General features: G+C 46.7%; 1 protein-coding gene across 3 annotated transcripts in view; it reads left to right on the forward strand.

The window, feature by feature from the left end:
• The first annotated feature begins 7,682 nt into the window (after positions 1-7,682).
• LOC100749423 (agrin-like) overlaps positions 7,683-20,004 on the forward strand; it is a 389,618-nt gene continuing 377,296 nt past the window's right edge. For all 3 annotated transcript variants that reach the window (XM_033324077.1, XM_033324078.1, XM_033324079.1), the window contains exon 1: positions 7,683-9,581. In XM_033324077.1, the coding sequence (XP_033179968.1) occupies positions 9,152-9,581 (430 nt within the window). In that variant the 5' untranslated portion in view covers positions 7,683-9,151. The remainder of the gene's footprint in view (positions 9,582-20,004) is intronic.

The raw sequence follows: 20,004 nt of genomic DNA on the forward strand, positions 1-20,004 counted from the left end.
CGAAGCGTCGAAACCGATTAAATCGAAATAGCGAGCTCGTTTCGCGGGGGCGTTTCTTCAGTCTGTTTAAGGCCGCATTAATTGCCCGTGAAAACGCCTCCGCGCATGCACGAGACTCGGTTTCGCCACAGTTCATTAGGGTTTACGCCGGGTAACTCCGGTTGAATCTGATGCCGCGAAAATAAATCCTCGCGGATGGACGCCTCTGTTCGTTCGTTCAACAAGGCGCCATCTTGAAGAGCAAAGAGAGACCCACGCGGAAGTTTACAGTGTTCCGCTACCATTGCCGTCCTGCTCCGCTCCATTGCCACCATTCACCTTCATCTCCTTTTCGCCGTATTATCACCGCCCATTCGATCCATGCGAGAGATCGATTCTCGTCAACGGTTTCTTTGATACTTCAATTTTCGTCCAATGGCGTAGGATCGAACACGACCGGTTTAATCCGATCAATTCGATTTTTCAACATTTGAGAAAACGAAATTCCTTCGTTCGTTTCTCTCAAGTTTACGTATCTATAGCACGAGTTGCATTTTGAATATTGATAACGTATCGCTGGTTCGACAGAAAAAAAAATTGAGCGATTTAAATTAATAACGCCTTTTAAACATTGGTTCAAAACATTTTGATTCTAGGTCTGACAACGCAGTGTGAAATAACATATTCGAATCCTTTGATGCTGGTACGCGGTCCCTGCTTTATCGCATTCCGATCACAATAAATTAATAAGCGTCCTTTTTTTCCGTTTGCTCGCGCCACGGAGATCGTTCGACTGCGATATTAGAGGTTTATTAATTTATTTTTTCTTTATTAGGCGGACGAGTCGCGCCCACCGGTAATCAGGGATCTGTAATTAGTCGAACATGCTGTCTGTCCATAGCGATTTATGCCGTGCCCCCGGGGATAACTTCCCCTTTCCTCCTCACCTTTCGTTTGGTGGTTCGTTCGTTCTCTCTACCAACGCTTCTTCTTCTCCGATTCTTTCGCGACCGAGGTTTGGGCTTTTTTCGTCATCTTCGAATCTCCCTTCGAGGAAAGACGAATTCCTTACCTTCCACGTATCGGCCGGACTTATCCCGGAACTCCGTAATTGTTGGTTTAGACCAGGAAACACGAAACACCCTCGCCTCACCGTGTTGGCTGATCGATCACTTCGTTCTTGAATTTTGTTGCCGTGAGATATTCTTCGTTAACGCGAACGATGCTGCATAATGTGTTCTGAAAATTACACGCTTACTCTGTTTGAATATATATTATATCCGGTCGTTTAACGATTATGTATTTTGTATTTTTTATCGCGTGAAACACTCCACGTTCGATAAGAAGAGGTCTGACGATCGATCGCGTAGGCTCTTGTAACCTGTTACTCATCCAGATCGGATGAAACAACATAGACGCGATCGTTTGTCCAGGAAGCTTTACAGTTTTCGCGTACATTTCGGTGGTTCTTTTCCGCTTTTCGGCTACCGTTATCAGGCACAGTCGCTGCGATAAAGACGCGAGATAAGAATTTCCTTGCGGCACCGTATTAATCTTTCGACAAAGTCGTGGGAAACGAGAAACACGAATGCTTGGTCCGCGCTGGGTGGATTTAATACGTCCAGACTGTCTGTCAATGACCGTACCTTCTCTTTCCTCGACGCCTCGTTTGTTCTTCACGGTCGGATCCCCCAGAGACTCAATCGCTTTCAACGAAAATCAGCGCTTTGGAGAAAAGAATGTTGTCGTCGAGCGATCGTAATAATGGACGGTGGTTGGAAAGCCGAGAAAAATGCCGCGTAATTATATGCGATCGAGCGGATCTCCAGGCGATGCGATGGTAAGGTTCCAGGCATCCCGTGGCGAGAGTGTTCGATCGTTCAGCAACGGGATCGTCTTGAGAAAAGTTCCTTCGGGTTGGTATTTACATTTCTGGTCGCACGTACCTCATCGACCGCAATAAAGGTTCGTACAATTACATCCGTACATTTTTCTTCGTGAAAGTTTAATTCCATCTTGTCCACGTTTCCCGCGCCGTTTACGGTTCACCGTGGCTGTAGTCGCGGCTTATCGTCGGAATGACTTATCGCTTAAACAGTACCCTTTTGGCGAGAGCCAGTGTACCGGGTCCCTCGTAACAACCTAAATTAAGTCTGCGCCTTCGTCTCTCATCCGTATTTCATTTCCATCGGAACGCGCGTGCACGCTCGTTTTCTCGGTTTAAGATTACCGCCATGCTACCTTGGTGAGTAGTCGCCATTAAAGAGGTCCCCTTGACCACCGTACGACTATGTCCAACCACGGACATACTCGCGTTCACGCGTACGTCGAAATCCGTTATTGGCCTGAACGTCAATTCTAAAGCGCCAGATCGTCCGGTTTCGGTGATGATTTTTGGTCAATCATCTACGAGGTACCCTTGTTCCCCTTTGTTTATACGACAACGCTCGCCTCGTAAAACGAGGGGATCCAGTCGGGATCGTGGACTCTGAATACAACCGTCAACGTTTCACAGGTTCGATAACGCGACAGAACATTCGCAGCCACGATATATTTCTCGCGGAATCGCATTAACATTGAATCGTAGAACGAACGATCGGGATTTACGATCAATATACGACTCATTAAGGTGAGAAGTAACCGTTTACGACAACCATGAAACGTATCTGAGTTAGAGTTATTTATGATATCGGCGATCTGTGTTGAACTAACGTGCTTAGGATATTTTTCGATCCTATCCGATCAAGCTTCATTTGCGCGGTATTCTGTGCAGATTTATGCAAGCGTCCGTTTAATTTCGAGGAACGCTGGCTCCGTGTCCGTTCGACGGAGTCGCGCACGTAAGTAAGTACTTACAAGTCCTGCCTCGTGCCAGAATACAAGTACTATTATCCACTCGATAACGGTACAACGTAGGAAGCGGCGCGACGAGCAGAATCGCGGACTTAATTTAGGCTATTACGACGTCCGGGCTCGACGCGTTGCGTTTCGTCGTGATAAGTCGTTTTGCCTGGTAGGATGTAAATACTTTGGCCATGGCCGATTAAACAGGAAGACGTTCTTCACGAACTACATTAATCCAGCTTAAAAAACGTTCTAAGACACGCATAAATCTTCGTACGGTTTGGTACGAGCGAGATCGCCACGATTGTCGTAACTGGTTGCCGTCTCTGTGTCTACGAGTTTATATTGAGTACTTCCTAATATATGAAGAATGATTTGAAAAAGGGCTCGGACAATACGACTAATGGAAGACAAAAGCCAAAAATGGCTTTCGTCGGAAACCGAGTATCCATCTATTAGATAAAGGTTCATTTTCTAACTTGTCGATCCGCCTGTAATCCCATATCCGCAGACAATTTCCAGTTTATACTCTGTCTCTAAATTATTTAGTCTGTTTCTTGGGCCACTCTATATATATATACTTGCGTATCGAGTAGACGTAAGACGATACAGCCCTATTCATCGCGAACGTACCGCGTATACCGTTCACACTCTATAAGTTTGAAGAGGTGTTGCCAACGATGTCTATCAGCTGCGTGGCTATGGCACGCGAATCTCGGGTCTCAACTACGTCGTTCGTACCGCGAATAGACCGTTAATTCTATAATAAGGTAGAAGTGATCGGCAATTCGCGCGACGTGTATAGCTGTCGCGCGCGATAATTCGCGGACACCCGAGATCATAATCGACTGGTTGCACGGTCGCGCGCGAACTTTGCGCCCCGTCGAACCTTGCAACGCCAACTACGTCTTTGCTGCAATTTGTTCGTTATCCCAACGCCGAGTCTTTTCTATTCGACGCGTTTCGTCGTGTACCCGGAACGGTGAAAATGAAAATGACCAGGAAGAAATAGGAGACAGAATTGACGAAGGAAGCAGAACGAGAGGCGGTCTTTGACTCGGCGCGCGTATAAGCATAGCCAGCATGAAATACGATGAGAGAGTGCCTCGGGTGCGAGACTTATGCTAAGTACGCGCACACCAGGACGTTGCGTGTGTGTTTAATGCCCGTACTCGTGCCACAGTCCTCGCGTTCCATCTTCGTTCCGCCACAGGTATCCTCGTGGCTACAATGTAGGGTACGATCGTGTGCGTGCGTGGTCGCGTGTTTCGCGCGTTTGCGTTCCGCTCGCCACGGCTCCCGCGTTCTACCTGTGCCCGGCCTTTATATGGGATTCTGCTCGCCGTGCTGGACCACGGATACCACCGCCGCCACGGCCGACGGATCATCCACCTCGAGCACGCTCGACGTTCGGTTCAATGTCGTGGGAGTTCTTCCAGGTGGCAGATTATCCAACTAGTTTACGGTCAGGCTCGTTTAAGGTGATGCTAGCTAATGACAGCGTTGTTCAGAACTTCGTTCAAAAGTCACATTGATCAACGCCATAAATTGAAATATACAGGAAAGTAATGAGATTACAGGCATCGTTTTTTAAATTTATCTTAGAGTTTATTACTGTTTATGTCATCTTGTTGCGACAAGCGAACATACTGGTGTCGAGGGGCTCAATTATCGTTATACCAACGAGCGTAATATTTGAGTCGCGATATTCGTAAGAGGAATTAGTAAGAAAAGTGCATCCTTGCACTAAATCGTGATCAATTCGACGTCATGAACGGCCGATCTGTATAGCTTTTAAAATGGCAAACGCTCGTATCGCCGTCCAACGATATTACTCAACATAGCCCTTGACAAACATACAAAAGGCTAACGACGTCGGCATTACGGCGAAGACGCACGCGAGCATTTATAAGTTGCCGGTGGAACAACGCGGCGGCCGAGGGTGGTTCGAGATTGTAACGCGGAGAAGCCAGAGGCGACGGTCGTCATAACTCATCTCCGTCGTACCGTCATCGGGTCGATTTCTTGGCCGATCTAGGGCCCGCCACGACGAGATATGTATATTCTGCGGCTTGGTAAATAAATTCTGCCGAACCGCGTGATCGCGGTGTAAAGCGTGAATAAACGATAAACAGAACGCGGTTTCTTCGACGAGTTTGTCCACTTCGAGCAGCACGAAGTGACAAATCCGTGCCGTGCGATAACTTTCGATGCTACCGCTGCTTGTAAGATGGGAGAGCTTATAAGATTAGTTTAATCAAGGCTACACGTACTTAGCGTCTCGATGGAACAAGGATAATCGAGCGGAGGGATAGGTTCGGGGGCGACGAGGACGAACTTAGGTCGGACTGGCGAGTTCCAAGGGACAGACGGAGCTACGAGAGATCTGGTTCTCTCTTTTTATCCGTCCGCGACAGCCTCATCGCAGCGAGGTCGTCCGAAACAAAGTGGCGCATTAGCGTTCCTTACGTGTATTGTTAACGAGCCACGCAAATCGATCCATTCGTTAGCTGGTGGATCAGTCGGCGCGGTAGCTTGTCTCGTCTTTCCATCGCCATATTTTACTCCCATCGACCAACGATTTGTCTACTGTGCGGCCCGTGTAACCTGTCTATATACAAACGGGTTGCCTTCGAAAAAGCGAATCGTTTAACGATCGGTTAACACGGACTTCTTTAACGCTCTCCTCGGTACATGCAACGAAATTTTAGAATTGATCGCCCTTCTAAAATTATTCTACACATTTTACGGATTATTAAATACACCGCGATGTCTTTATCAGTTAGCGTTGTTCACCAGGCATACTTTGACAGGAAACACGTAGATTTTACCGACGCGGATAGAACGATACCGATCGAAAAATCGCAAAAGACGCTAGGCGTGAAAACAGCTCAGCGTGAAAACGGCGTTATAACTAAATCCATAACTGTAACGAACAATGTGATATATTCCAGTTGGGAATTACGCCATTAGCACTTCGCAGGATATTACGCGCGTGGAAGGTGACAATTCAGATGGAAGATACGAGACAATCCGAGACGTAACGTCGACATCACACCCTCAAGGATAAGATTCGCAGATATTCGCGGTAAGGACATACAGACAAGGATACTTGGAGCGAACGATCCACGGTGATACGTTGCGCGAGCGTGGGCATCGGGGCAGTTCGCTTTGCTCGTCGGTGATCGTGCCACGCCGTGTATTGGAGACTTAATGTCCCATAGAAGCGATTCTAGGGCTGTTCCTTTCGAAAACGATCGCGTGCCTGCTGTGGATCCGGACCGTTGAACCGGGCGAGAAATCTCGTTTAATCGGCGGCGATACGGTACGGATCTCGCTATAAGGCATTCATTAACGTCACCGGTGTGCCTATTACTATCGATGCATATTCCTGCAACAATGCCACTAGCCGGGCCTGCATTCCTTCCCGTCCACGTGGGCGAACATCGACCAGATACGGATCTGTGTTTCATTATCGCATCACGATAACTGGTCCGACCGTGTGTCTTGACGTTATTCAGGATTCCTGACCTATCGAAATGCCCACGTTTCCTGACAGTTTCTTGCGGCAGTACAGTCGCATATTAGTTCGATTTAATGAACGAAAAGGAAGAAAGCGAATCGTCGTGTCGATGGGTCGGGAAAATTGATCAATTAGAGGGAACGGTGTCGGAATCGTTTCGCGGAATGGTAAGAGAACGCGTAGGTGTCTTGGGGTTTTTCTCGTCAAAACGGACGGTTCTAGTATCTACTTGGAGGATCGTTTTCTGCGAACAGTTCGAAACTCGAGACCATATCTGGTTGGCAGTGCAAGACAAGAATCTCATTCCTTCCACGCCCAAGCTCTGGTGCTGCATAACATTGTACGCGAGCATATAAATATCCGCGGAAATTATGATGTACCATAACTGACGACACCGTAGATCAGTCTCGGTCCGTTCAGCTTCACGCAAAGGAAACTATTATCATAAATAAGCGAACAAGAGCTTGTCTCTTCCCTTGTATGTTGTCCCGACGAAGTCGACCCATTAACTTCTTCGACGGACTCGTTAAAGAGGTTTCCCAGCGTTTCGTGGGTGATGCGGTGAACTAACCACCGAACGTGCGGTCACCGCATCAATGGAACTCGGCATTATCGGTATTATCGGTCGCCATCAATTACAAACCGTTGGAGATTGTAGCTCGTTAGAGTCGATATAGATTAGATCGTTTCATCTCGACCGTCCATTTTTTTCTTTTTTTTTCTTTTTGCCAGCCGTCACACACGTTTTCGAAATCCCAGGCGTCGAGGTGTTAAAACGTGGCTTGCACGCAACGCCAACGACGCTCGATTTAACAGTTGGCATCCTAATATTTCTTCCGTCGAACGTTCGACGTTGATCTATATACTCAAGTTTTCCGTCGATTCTCCGATTTCACGCGAAAGAGCGCCGATCCATTTTCACGTGCATCGATCTTCCTTCGTGCATTTCGTGTGCGGTGCACGTACGAGAAAATCCTGCATCGGTGTAGGTATAAGTGTGTCAATAGCAAGCACATATAGTACGCATCTTTGGATGCTCACGTGGTAGACACGGAGGAAGCGTACTCGTCTTGGTAAGATTTCTCTCATCTCTGACTCTCTCTCTCTCTCTTGTTCACTCCCCTCCGTTTTCCTCGTGAGCTCGCACGAATACACGAGTGTGCACCGAAAGAGGCGGGAGCGTGTATCTGTTTGATATACGTGTGTGCGAGCGACGTGTGCACACACCGAGCCGGTCATCTCTCTCTCCCTCTTGGTCCCTTGGTCTAAGGCGACTTACGCCTACACGTTGTAGTTGCAGCATCCACACTTAGCCCTCCTCAGTCCAGCGCGTGCCTCCACGCGACCAACCACCACCTCAACCACTGCTCTCTCACTCTCGCGCAGGATCGCGGATAGTCGCCGAGGTAGCACGAATGTCGAGCGCGCCGCTAACTTCGCGTTGACAGTGTTTTTGGTAGCGCTTAATCTCGTGTCTACGGCTCGTTGCATCTGTCAGCCGAACATCTACGATTGTCCAATAATCGACTCGAACCAAGTCGGTAGCGTCGATTGCTCTTTCTTTTTTTCTCGTTCTACGTTTCGACAGCACTTTCGACGTCGTTCGATCACACGTCGACGATTCGACGATTTGCCCGATACTCGATTCGATCACGTTCATCAATCATTTACGAACAAACGTATCGTACGACTCGCGCATTATAATGTTCATTTTGTCAGTGATCAGTGACAGTCGTCGTCTAGTGAACTACCGAACGTTTTGGAAACCTCAGTGCGGTTTCTAGTGTGTCGCGAGTGTAACGGAGTGGGTTTATCGATTCTTTCCTTCTTCTTTCAAGGATGATCGAACAAATCAGAATCGACGGCGAGGAAGTATGATTTAAGTGAAAGTCGATCGATCGTTTTCGCGGACTTTCGCGCGAAATCGTTTTTTCCGAGCCTCCTATTTGAATAATCTGGCTGTCGTCTATTATCGAGTCGAACGTATTGAATCTTATAGAGATCAAGCCGCACGAACAGAGGAATCGCGAATCGGTGGACATAAAGTGCAGGTTATTGCGCGTTCGTTCGCGCTCGATGTTCCAGTAGGACGGGTAAAATTGTCGAAGATCGTACATTCCGTAACAATATCGCGTGGAATCGGCTCCTAGTCCCATCGAGCAGGTGATAAAACGTGGTGACTACGAGGGAGCGAGCTGCCGAATCGACAGTTTATCGATCACGCGATCGAATCTCGCGGAGTTTCGCACTTGCCACTTGGTAGAACGGGAAACGAGTCACGCGGATTGGAAATCGGTGAGCGTGGGTCGACACACGGCGCCAACCTGTTGCTCAAGATCACACGCTTCGTAAGATCGGACTCGTTTCCATTTAGAGGACTCAGCTCGAGTGGCCAGGTATCTCTCGAGGAACGATGCTTCGATCGACAACCGGGAACTAATCAAACCGAGATCAGGATCGAAGCAGAGAAATCCTTTTTCGATCGACATAGTCGTGGTGGTCGTTTGTCTCGCGACTGTTTCGGGATATCAGTTTCCAGGTATTACAGGGACTTTCCGAGCTTCATCCATCATTTTCGTTCGTAGATACTCGATACCGATTACGTTATGCGGACAAGGCAGGATTTTAACGCGGATCGACCGAAATAATCGATCGAGCCACCGCTAATTGAAGCATGAATTTAAAGAGTGCGATGGTGTGTGAATAATTACGAACAATCTACTACATTGACGAAAGATCGCGTGAACGTATGTTGCAGAGTGATGAAGTGATAGCCAGAAAGGTGTGAAACGACGGTGTAAGAAAATGGATGTCAACTTGAAAATCGGTTTTCTGGTAATATGGGCCAGCATCATGGTACCTCTGGTCGTCTCATCCACCAGGGAACTTCTCGACTGTCGAGCGAACTTAACGGCGGCGATCAGAAACGACACCACCTTTATGAGGAAGGTTCGTCAGGCGGACTACATCTTCACGGGGAAAATCAAGGATCTGAGGAACGGCCAGTTGCACGTGCGCGTTAAGAGAGCGATCAAGGGTGTACTAAACGCCACCCTCGATCTCATGCTGAATGATACATGTGACCAATACATACGTCGCAGTTACACGGGAATCTTCATGGCTCGTCGCGATCCTGAAATCGGCGATCTTCGACACGTGGACAAGATAGTGATGCACTTTGGTCCGGTGCCTCTTACTCTCGCGAATTTGGACAGACTCAACGCCGCTGTCAAAGGTGAGTGTTGTATCTATTTCGCACTTTCGAAAGACGACGCATTGCGCGCGGTTCCACTTCTTGACAATCGAATAAGTCGCGACGACGCGGCTGGGACGGAAAACACGCGTAAGGTATGCGCATAAGTATATACGTAAAAGTGCACGTCTATTTAAATAACGGCAAAGCATATTCGAAAGAAGTAATTTTACGACTCCTTTAATTCTTACGAAAAATGTGTTCGCGGCTCGTGACTTCAGCCTTTAAGGTAGCAACGGTACCGTTCGTACGACGTTTTCGCGTTCCTGAGGATTTGTATCCGGCCAACGTTTATTCTTGTTCGCTGTCTTGTTTGAGATTGTTCAGCAAGCGTAGGGCAACCGCGCTAACACAATGTGTGCATCGTCGAGCGACAAGTAGGTATCGCTGCGTTCAAGGTCTACCAGACGGTATCTCGAGACTAGTTGTCGAATCACACAAAAATAATGCTCTGTTCTATTATTAAACCGTTACGGGTACGATCGCTTTTGTCGATAATTTACGACGATCGTGACTGTGTTTAAAGTTTATCGATAGGAGAGGTAATGCCGGTTTCGTGTGTCGCACCTTGGAAGACAAAGCGGTGTCCAAGACTATTAGAGAAATTAATGTAGGAGTTATAAGATGAGACTCTGAGATATTGGCTGGGCGGCGTAAAGGGACGAATGATTTATTTAATAAGAAGGGGTTAAATGCGGAGCCGACGGAGCACCCGTGGTTTTATTCTTTTTCGAAGATCGGCTTACAAGCGAAAGACTCGACGATGTCAACGACGATGGTATCCTAGGGATTTTGACGAATAAAAGTGGTCGTCGTTCCGGCGGGCCCTAGGTGTTAGAGATAATCGTTCGGTCTCGATAACTTACAATACCGCCTACCGACAACGATATCACTGTTCTCTCTCGGTTCGTCTCCTTTTCCACGTCATTTGCAAGTCGATCGCACGTCCATATAGTAGTCGTTGTAAAATGTCGCCGATATTTCTCCGAAAGGCGTCGTGTGTAATTAGGAGCTTTTCTCGAGAACGTGCCGCCGGCTAAAATTCAAATTGGTTGGAGGCTTAGTTCGCGCCAAACGCCAATCAACCGATACGGAAGCGTTCGGTCGAAATAATGAAAGGGTTCGAGCCGCTAGGAAAATCGCCACTCTCGTACGGAATGTTGAGGAGCGGACAGGATTGATTAATACGGCTGCTCCTTTCTGCGCGTTTTTCTCCTCCGAACTCTATCGTTTTTCTCGCTGGCCGCGTCAATCTGGCGCCTTTGCTAATCATAACGTCGTTGCATTTCTGACACGGTGTGACTTGTAATAAAGCCTGTGACTCTCCGGTGACATATAAGGAGTAATACCTTCTGGGAAGATAAATTTAAGTAACGTTTAATTAGTGGTTCTCGGGAAGTACGCTCGGATAATTGAGAAAGTGCTGGAAAATTAGGTCGTTATCGATGATTATTAATATTTGCAGATTAAGAAAAAGATACTTGTTTCGCGATCTCGGTACGTTTCAGTACTTAGAATCGTCTCGTTTTAACCGAACGACGATTTCTCTCCATTTCTACGTTCGCAAAGTTCTCCGAAGTTCGTCTTATCTATCATTGCAGTTACAATATTGCTCCTATCGTTTCCTGTTTCTCTTTACGTTATCTTCATCTTCTCTTGGAAGAAATATCATCGACGTATATTTCCCTTTCTACATCATTCTTACATTCAGTGGATACCATTCAAACTTTTACGATATAGTCGGAAAGAGCAACCTTTATTTCTTCGACTGACAAGTTCTGCCTTACAAGTATATCAGGCTTTTAGTGTCTGCGAGCGAAGGAGTGTTATATCTTTTAGCCAGTATGATCCAATAAAACAAAATGATAAAACCACATTTCACCAAACACACGCTTCGAATGAGAAAAATCCAGTCGTGGATTTTGACGCGGTGTTCGCACATTCGCGCGTCCACATTCCCCGAACCGATTCGAACCGTGGGAACCCGCGTTGTCGTCGATTTTTCGCGGCAGGCTCTCGCGCGGAAAATGGCAACCGCTGGCTACCTGCGACACCTGGTCCTCCCGGTGCTCTATAGCGGTCGCCCACGTACCTATGTACGCGAGCACGTATGGCCGCGTCACTTGACGCGCGTTTTCAATGCGACAGGCCACGGTATTTCTGCGTGGACGCGGACGCGCGCGCGCGCCAGCCCTGAAAGTCAATTCAAGCCTCGCGCGCGAGTTCAGACCTCGGCGTATACCGAGTCACTCGGGGGATCAGCATAATACGCGGACAGCCTACGCATTTTGCCAAGCTGTAGCAACATCGACACGCCCTACCTATATAACGCGCGGCCCAGGTGTGCCCGATTTCGAGGATTTTTCATCCGACTCTTTCCCGTATCGGTCGTCAGGGTTGCTGCTTCTCCCACGCCGCGGATATTTTCCACGCTGCGTCGTGGAATGGCACTGTGCCTGGATTCGACTGAAATATACGCCAGGGACACGCAACGTCCTCGTTACGCGAATCGAAACGCGAATCGGAACGCGCGTTTTCTATGCGCCTAGGAAACCCAACCGTGAAATAATTTATTATTCTATCGGCGATCGAGTGTTTTTCACGTTGTACGATGTATCGACAACTGTGTGGTGGTTGTAGAAAGTCGAGGTGTTGCACGGTTCGCTTGAAATTTAGAGCAAGGAAACGTGTGTGTGCGTGTTGTTGCTGCGAGAAGTCATTATCAACAGAACAGCGAGGTTCGTTTGGGAAGGTGCGTGAAAATGCTGTGCGTATATAGATTGGTAAATGCGACGTGTGGAAAGAGTATGATAAATAAGACTGATTAGGTCCGAGGTGATTGCTTATTAGAAAGCGAGGAATACCTTCGCGTGTTTCGGAACGCGGGAAATTTGTCGTGAAAGCTGTAGAATTTTGCTTCGGAGAAACGCCCGTCGTTACACGTACGATTTTACTTTAGCATACAGGCAAACCAATAGTACTCTTCGGATTTCCATTAATTCGATAATATGTTATTCACCGTTCGTTGCAAAGTCACGAAGTAATTTTAATTAGATTTAAAGAAGAGGAGAAGAACGCGTTAATTCATCTGGATAATATTCGTTTAAATCTTAGAAACGTTCGGATCCCTGCAGCTACCGCATGAAGAATATTAGGCCGATCACACCTATACGCAACCATAGTTTCCTGCATAGTCATCCTTATACCTTATATAGGGGAGTATAAAGGAACAATGGTTTTGTATCTGTCCTTCTCATGTACCGTTTCTACGATTGAAAAGAAAGTCGATAATGAATCGTCGATCGGGTTTGTGACTATTGTTAAGACGCCGCAACTCTATCAATCTCCATACGTATACGATTTCAAAACGGTAATTATCTTGGCGCCCACGCGCCGCCATGTGTATAAAATGGCCGGCATGCCGCTGATGATGATTTCCTCGATCGATATCTGGCTGAACGAAGGGACACGGACAGAAGCGAGATGAGTTGATCGAGTGTGTCTGCTCCCGTGGCCACGTTCCGTCAAGCTGTTACCTCGCAAACGCACCATGAAATTGCTGCGTTGTAGATTATGATATATAGTTTCTGGCTGATACGAAATGGGTAACCGAGTTTCACACGTGAAACAGCTAATTATGCGATAACCCGTACAGCTTTGATATTGTTGCAAATATATATGTATATATATGTATGTCGCGTCGATTGGACACGACGTTAGAATTTCAATCGCGCTAATGGTTGTTCGATCGAAAATATCACTATACATATAGCGAGATATTCTAGGCGTATCATTTCCCCTGTAATTCAAGCGGGACTTAAGTTTCATGCAGCTTAAATGTCCATCCTCGTGACACGGTTCTCCGTTGAATTACCTTTAACGCGATCGATAAATTTTAATACCGATCGACCGTTTGAATCTCTCGATAATCCGGCCGATGGTTAGAGGCTACAAAGATGCGTGCACGCGGTTCAATTTCTTTTGACAGGCGCAACGACGAGGGAAAGCGTATTGGAGCGATGGCATTGCACGATCCGCGTAGATCGGTAATTGCAATTTATAACAGCGGCTTTTAATGGCGCGTGTCATTTGTCGTTCGGTGGTACACGTTCGTACGCGTTCGAGATCAAAGACCGCCGTGCTGGAACATAAAAATCGGGATCCGTTGCTAATCCGATAATCGAACAATCAGCCGTGACGGGGAATAAATGTATTACTTTCACCGGCAAGAAATAGCCGGCTATCTTTCCAGGTATAAATATTGTGATTTGTATTTACTCCAGTGGATTTCTGATCGAGACACTGCAGAGCAGAGGCTCTCTTTCGTGTATAATGCATATTATTATTTTCTATCGATAGAAATTTTTAAAACGTTCTTCTATTTCGGGTAATATTGAAGATCGTTTCTATACAGCGAGTCACTATATTCCTTATCACTTTATCGCACATATTTTTACGCATTCCGCCTTGCGAAATTTGTTCAGTCGCTAAGTGATTTTTTGTATTCTTCACTATGAAAGAATTGCCAAATCTAAACAAGTATTTGGTAGCAATTGTATTCGGGATATTGATATACTTGGACAAATAAAAATATCGTATTAATAACTTGCAAGTTGCAAAATGTTATAGTCTATATTTCGATTCAAATATATCTACAATGTACGTTTACCAATTTAACGATGACCAAACCTCTCGCGAAATGCACAGCTCGCTTTACAATAGCTGAAGAATCACGTGTAATAAGTGGTTATCAAACGGGCACGGTAATTGGAAGGTTTATGAATAATATGTGTGATTTTCGCAATGGAAAAATATATCGTTGATTAACGTATGTGTTGACGTGTGAAAGCAACGCGGCTATAACAACGTTATTAGATCCGAATGATCGTTTCAAATTTCTCTAATAATTTCTTAAGCAGATTGCAACGTGTAATGCGCGGTTTAATGCATCTGTCACTGCGCGTCCGCTGCGAAGATATAGAGAGAAGAGAGTGTGTACAGAGGCTGATTCCAAGGGATTAGTCGTTGGGTCGTTGCTCAGTACGATTTACCAGTATTCGTTCGTGTTGCTCGTGGCTGAGGTAGGCGGTTGATTGCCAGAGCCACGAGTGTGCACCGAGGGCGCGTATTATGCACGCTTTGTAAGGCGAGCCGCTGAAAAATTAGTCGCGGCCTCGCTCCGTTTGGCCAGCTTGTCCATTCGGGTAACTTAATACGGGACGGTTGCCGCGTTCCTACGAAATTGAAAAAGAGGAGAAGCAGACGCTCGTATCGGGACAAAATTAGGGTAATTTCGTTCGAGGAACACTATTTAAAGATGTCCGAACGGACGTCTTTATACAACTCATTTGCATAAGAATCCTACGTGGAAGATATCCCTTTTCTTTCTCTCGTGGTTCTCTTCGTGTTCCGTGCTCCTTGTTTAGTCAAAGAAATCGTTACTTATTACGTTTAACTCTGTTACACTAGCCGTTCCGTCGCCTTTCTTCAACTCGTGCGTTTTCACGATTATTTTCACAGCCGCGCGCGCTAGTTTAGGCGGGCGACGATTCTCGTTTTCCGTCGTCGCGGGAATAAAAAGAACGGCGAGGCCACGCGCTTCCGGATACGCCGGTGTCACCGTCCTCCCTTCACCTAACCGAGCGATAAAAGCTTTTAACGATGGTACCTCGACCATCCGAGGCACCGTTGAAGAACAAACAGGTCCGAAGAAAGAATTTCTTGTCCGAGCTTCGTGATATCGTAGTCGATTCCGAATCGCAGGAACAATAAATCTGAAATTGAATTTCCGTGAGCCACATTCGGCGCTGTCGGGAGTTAATGTTATTTACGGCCGTGAAAAATGAGTCGCACTGGCGTTTCCTTTTTTCGAAGGAGTTTCATTTCGACACCGGGTTCAATACGACGCCATAAATAGAAAAGATACGCATCGTTTCCTGCTGTATGGCCCGTGAAGAGGCGAGCCCAGCGTCAGGATCAACGAATTGCCTTAGGCCATGGACCCAATCTCTTCCAATTTGCCTGGACTCCAGAAGGACGAAGGGTAACTCATTTATTCAAGCGCGCATGGCGATCCTCCACCCTCGAATTGGTCCTAATTAAAAGATTTCACTTGACGCCGTAGATATTCCTAGACTTTCTCACGGGCAGCTGTTCACACGTTTCTCTCTGAAACGTTCAGGCGCCAGTCTCCCAGTGAAAAAAAAGCTCTTGAGACACTCCTGTGAGCGTTACGTGTGCGTTTCTACGATAAGCTTCGTGTAGGCTCCTTATAAAGCTTCGTAGAATCATCGTAGCTTAATTTGTTACTTCCTGTGATTCGCGCACGTTAACGAAGTTGAGGGAACTCCCTTCACGTTGGCACGGTATTTTAAAATAAATTTTTCAGTTATGAGAGTTGAGAAAATTAATCGTCGCAAAGCGGTGTGCGTATGTCTTGATTTCAGCAATTATTATAATTCATATGCATTATACAAACAAGATTTAGTCGAATTACTGGTTTGGTTTAACTCGACGTATCATAACACCGTAGAAATTTCAATTTACTCGTTTCTCTTCGGTATACAGAGACCACCTATTAATTTGCGCGCGTGTCACGGTATTTAGCGGGGTTGCACCAACACGGATTCCTCTTCTTTTCCCGAGCCCCGCGTCAATTAGTCTCTCAACGTAACCAAGCTTGCCGGCGCTCTCTCGCTACTACCTATTCTTTTTCTTGGCTCGGACGTTCTTCTTGGTTCGCCGCTTTCTTCTTCAGCTTCGAGCTGCCAGAGTGGCTCGTGTTTTATTTCAAGCGACCCTTTATCTTTCACGGAGTACGGCGTCGCTGGCTCATCGTGACACGAAAGACTTTTTTCGTTTTTCCAGTCACCTTCCAACCAGCGCAGGCTACCGATCCCTTCGTTCTAAGATCGGCGATTACGTGCATCGGAGCCTGGTGATTCCTTAACCAGGTTTCCAAAGGTCAAAGAGCCGTAACCTCACCCACTCGCTCGTTGCTTCTTCGGTTACACATAAAAATATTACTGCTATTATTATTATTATTATTATTATTATTATTGTTATTATTATTATTATTATTATTATTGCTGTTATTATCGATATTATTGTCTCACCTCGAGCACAAGCTCGTGCCGCACGATTCAACGAGAGGAAGAATTCGTGCCTCTCGCTCGACATCGATTGCTTGAACAGTTCTCGAACCTCTTCTCCGTGGATATCGTCAGCCCATTATCTAGTTCTATTAGAATTCCTGTCTCTTTATCTTTCTCGTTTCGCCGTCACGAGATATTATTGGACGCGATCTAATTATCGAAGCGATTCACCGCGAGCAGTTTCCCTGCCGTAATTCCGTTGAAGCGTGTGGCCCTTGTCCGGGAGGCAATTTAATTCCCGTTGGAAGCGATTCGCGCCGAGAAGTAGGCGGTCACGGAAAAATACGTCGTGAGTTACGATTGAACGTTTGCCGTTGTTGTTGCTCACGGATCCAGAGTTTTTTCGTTGGCCGTGGTCGATCGGCAAGAACGATCCGTCGTTATTTACGAGCTCGAGGCCGAACGACCTTCCTATCGTGGCACGATTCCGATCGGAATTCTCGCTGCAGGTTTCGGACACCGCGGAGCGGCAATTAGACAGATCGGAATCTCGTTTTCGCGGCAAGGATCGTTAAGGATGCAACGATGCTTTGGCTACCGCCCGAGGGTGGTGGCCAACGGCGGCTTTAACGACGATTTTGATGAATTTAGTCGGATTTAATTAGGAGGCGCGTATTTTCGTGCCCCGTTACTTAAGACGGCCCCGTCCGCGTCGGAGGACCTTAAGAATCGAGTTTTGCATGCCTCGAGGACAAAGCCATAAAATACCAAGCGTAACAGCTTTCAATTACAGGTCCCCGTGCGCGTATGAGCCGCGTATACCGAGGCACCGCTCGTCTCGCCTGTCGAGGGACCAGGGAAAAAACGGGCAAGGGCGAAACGGGATAAAACGAATACCAACCGAAGAATTCCGCGGGTCCCCTTCAAATTGCTCCCTCTACCGTATTCCGTCCAGCATTTGGACCATCGTACGTGACTAGCACCAATTAATGACAAATACGATAATCGACTATCGCTTCGGACATCACTGAACCCCTCCATTACGACACGTGATCGAAACCGTCGAGAGATACGTGGCTTGAATTCGTTAATAATCGCGATACTATTACATACAGTGTTACATTATTGTGAACCGTCGTGATACTTTCTCACGGTATCGTGCAACTATCAGGCGCAATTTCTCGAATACTACAGTTTTCCTTACGCTTATTAAGAATAATAGCTCGCTGATTCTTTTCACAATTTCTCGCCCAAACGTACTTGGGAATTCTCGGTTAGATAAGTAGATTCTGTCGGCACGAGTTCGTCTAATTGGGTACCGATTGTCCCGATGAATGTAAACAGCAGAATTCGTTGTCCGAAAGATTGCAGCGAATTTCACGAGGCAATAACTACGCTAAAGGAAATACACCGGTCGTATGGTTGGAAGTTCGCGCGTGATTACCGCATGATGAATCGTCGCTGGCGGCTATCGTATATTTTTCTAAGAATAGACGAAGATATTATACCGTGTAGAGCGTAGTCGAGCATGATTGGCGTCACCAAGGTTGCCGCGTAAAGGCGCTGGGTGGGAAGCGTTCGAAAGGGGGATGGAAAAAGAAAGGCGTGAGTGACGGGTCGTATGGTAATTGGCGATTCATCACGCCGCGACAAGCCGCACAGTCCTGCTCACCGTGTTAGCCACTCGTGGAGACACGAGAACGGTTGGAGACTCCGGCCGGAGAACCCTTGGAGCACATTGCCGACGAAAACGTTTGATGAAGATAAAACGGCGAAAAAAGAACCGCGGCAGTCAGAGGTTGTTTTTGGTCGATGTTTACCTCGGAACATGACTCGCCGTTCCTTTTGCAACATCGTAATTATTTCGTAATTACACGTTCATTATGCGGAGCAAAGAGCCGGGGATGGACCGTCGAATTATGCGTGAAAAGAGAGTTACACACGCGGCACAACCGCGCCAGACATCTACGGATTTTGTTGAATAATAATAAATCAAGTCCTCGCGTCGAAAATTTATTCGTTTACCGGTACTCGTTAAGTTTTTCAACGGGTATCAGGGTGGAGTCGAGCCAGCATATTTTACATTTATTATACAAATTATAGAACGTGACTAGAAATCATCGCGGTGCTACGGATCGATCGATCATCGACAACTCAAGAAAACCGTTCTTAACAAAACACTTCCTCGACCTTCTACTTCGTGTTTGCCTTTGACACGTGTCGTTTCTTTCTTTTTTTTCACCGGGAACAAACCAAACAGTGGGTGGAATGTCATAGACGCGTTCGAGACTCTTCCTCGGCCGAACTTCGAGTGGGTGGAATGCCGTGGATGCACCCAACTCTCTCCCTCGCCGTCCGATTCTCTCTCTTCCTCTTTCGGTCTTGTCTCTTTCGGCGGTTCCTATAGCTGGAAGAACCAGTTTTTGTTTTCTCGAGAAAATTAAAATTCCTCTCGCTGGAATATAAAAAAGCGGCGGTTTTCATCTCGTACAATCAAGATGTAACGTTTCCATAGCCTTTCTCTTTGTCGTCTGAAAACTGCGAACAACGGAAAGGCGAATCCAGGCCGCAAAGGTCCATTTGCTTCGCCAAGATTCTCTATATACCTACAATAGGCAGCGGCGTAATCTTGATTTAACCAACTTGAAATTCAAAATTCTCCGCCCTCCCCTTTTCTTACGGAAATATTACGTTTCTCAATCGGAGATCGAAGATAATGATGGTCCGCTTCGAAGGATTTATCGATCCTCAAATACGCCCGTGTTTCCACGAATTATTATAAATTTTTCGATCAAACGACGGTCGACGAAACTCTGTGGTCCGATGAAATCTGATGCAACGCGAAATGCGGCGATCATGGGAATGGGAAACCCGAGTCGTTTGACGATGTTTAGTTATCTGATGGGGGAGGAGATCTCGCGGCGAATAAAAGAATCCTACTTACGCCACTGATAAATCATTTCCATATAAGGTCGGTGGAAGCGCCGGTACACGTTACAGATTCAAATTAAAAGCTTGCTCCTTAAAGGTAACCCGAGCTCCGAGCTCGATTCGGAGTCGGAACCGCCACGACTCGTGCGTGCCTTTCGAATCCCGAATGAGATATAAAACGTATACCTAATCGGATTCACAACTCGGCAGGATCAGTCGAACCGACCGCGCGAGACGATTAAGTGGCTCGCTGATAAGCGGCCCTTACCAATCAGCTTTGCCTATATCTCCAGATAAGCTAATCGGCGGTCCTTTTACTCCGGCTAAACGTTTCCTCTGTCGAAGACCCCTCTACCGATACCGGTTGTCGCGACTTATAG

This window comes from Bombus impatiens, unplaced genomic scaffold (assembly GCF_000188095.3).
Source record: "Bombus impatiens unplaced genomic scaffold, BIMP_2.2 scf_1461, whole genome shotgun sequence".
Classification (NCBI taxonomy): Eukaryota; Metazoa; Arthropoda; class Insecta; order Hymenoptera; family Apidae; genus Bombus; species Bombus impatiens.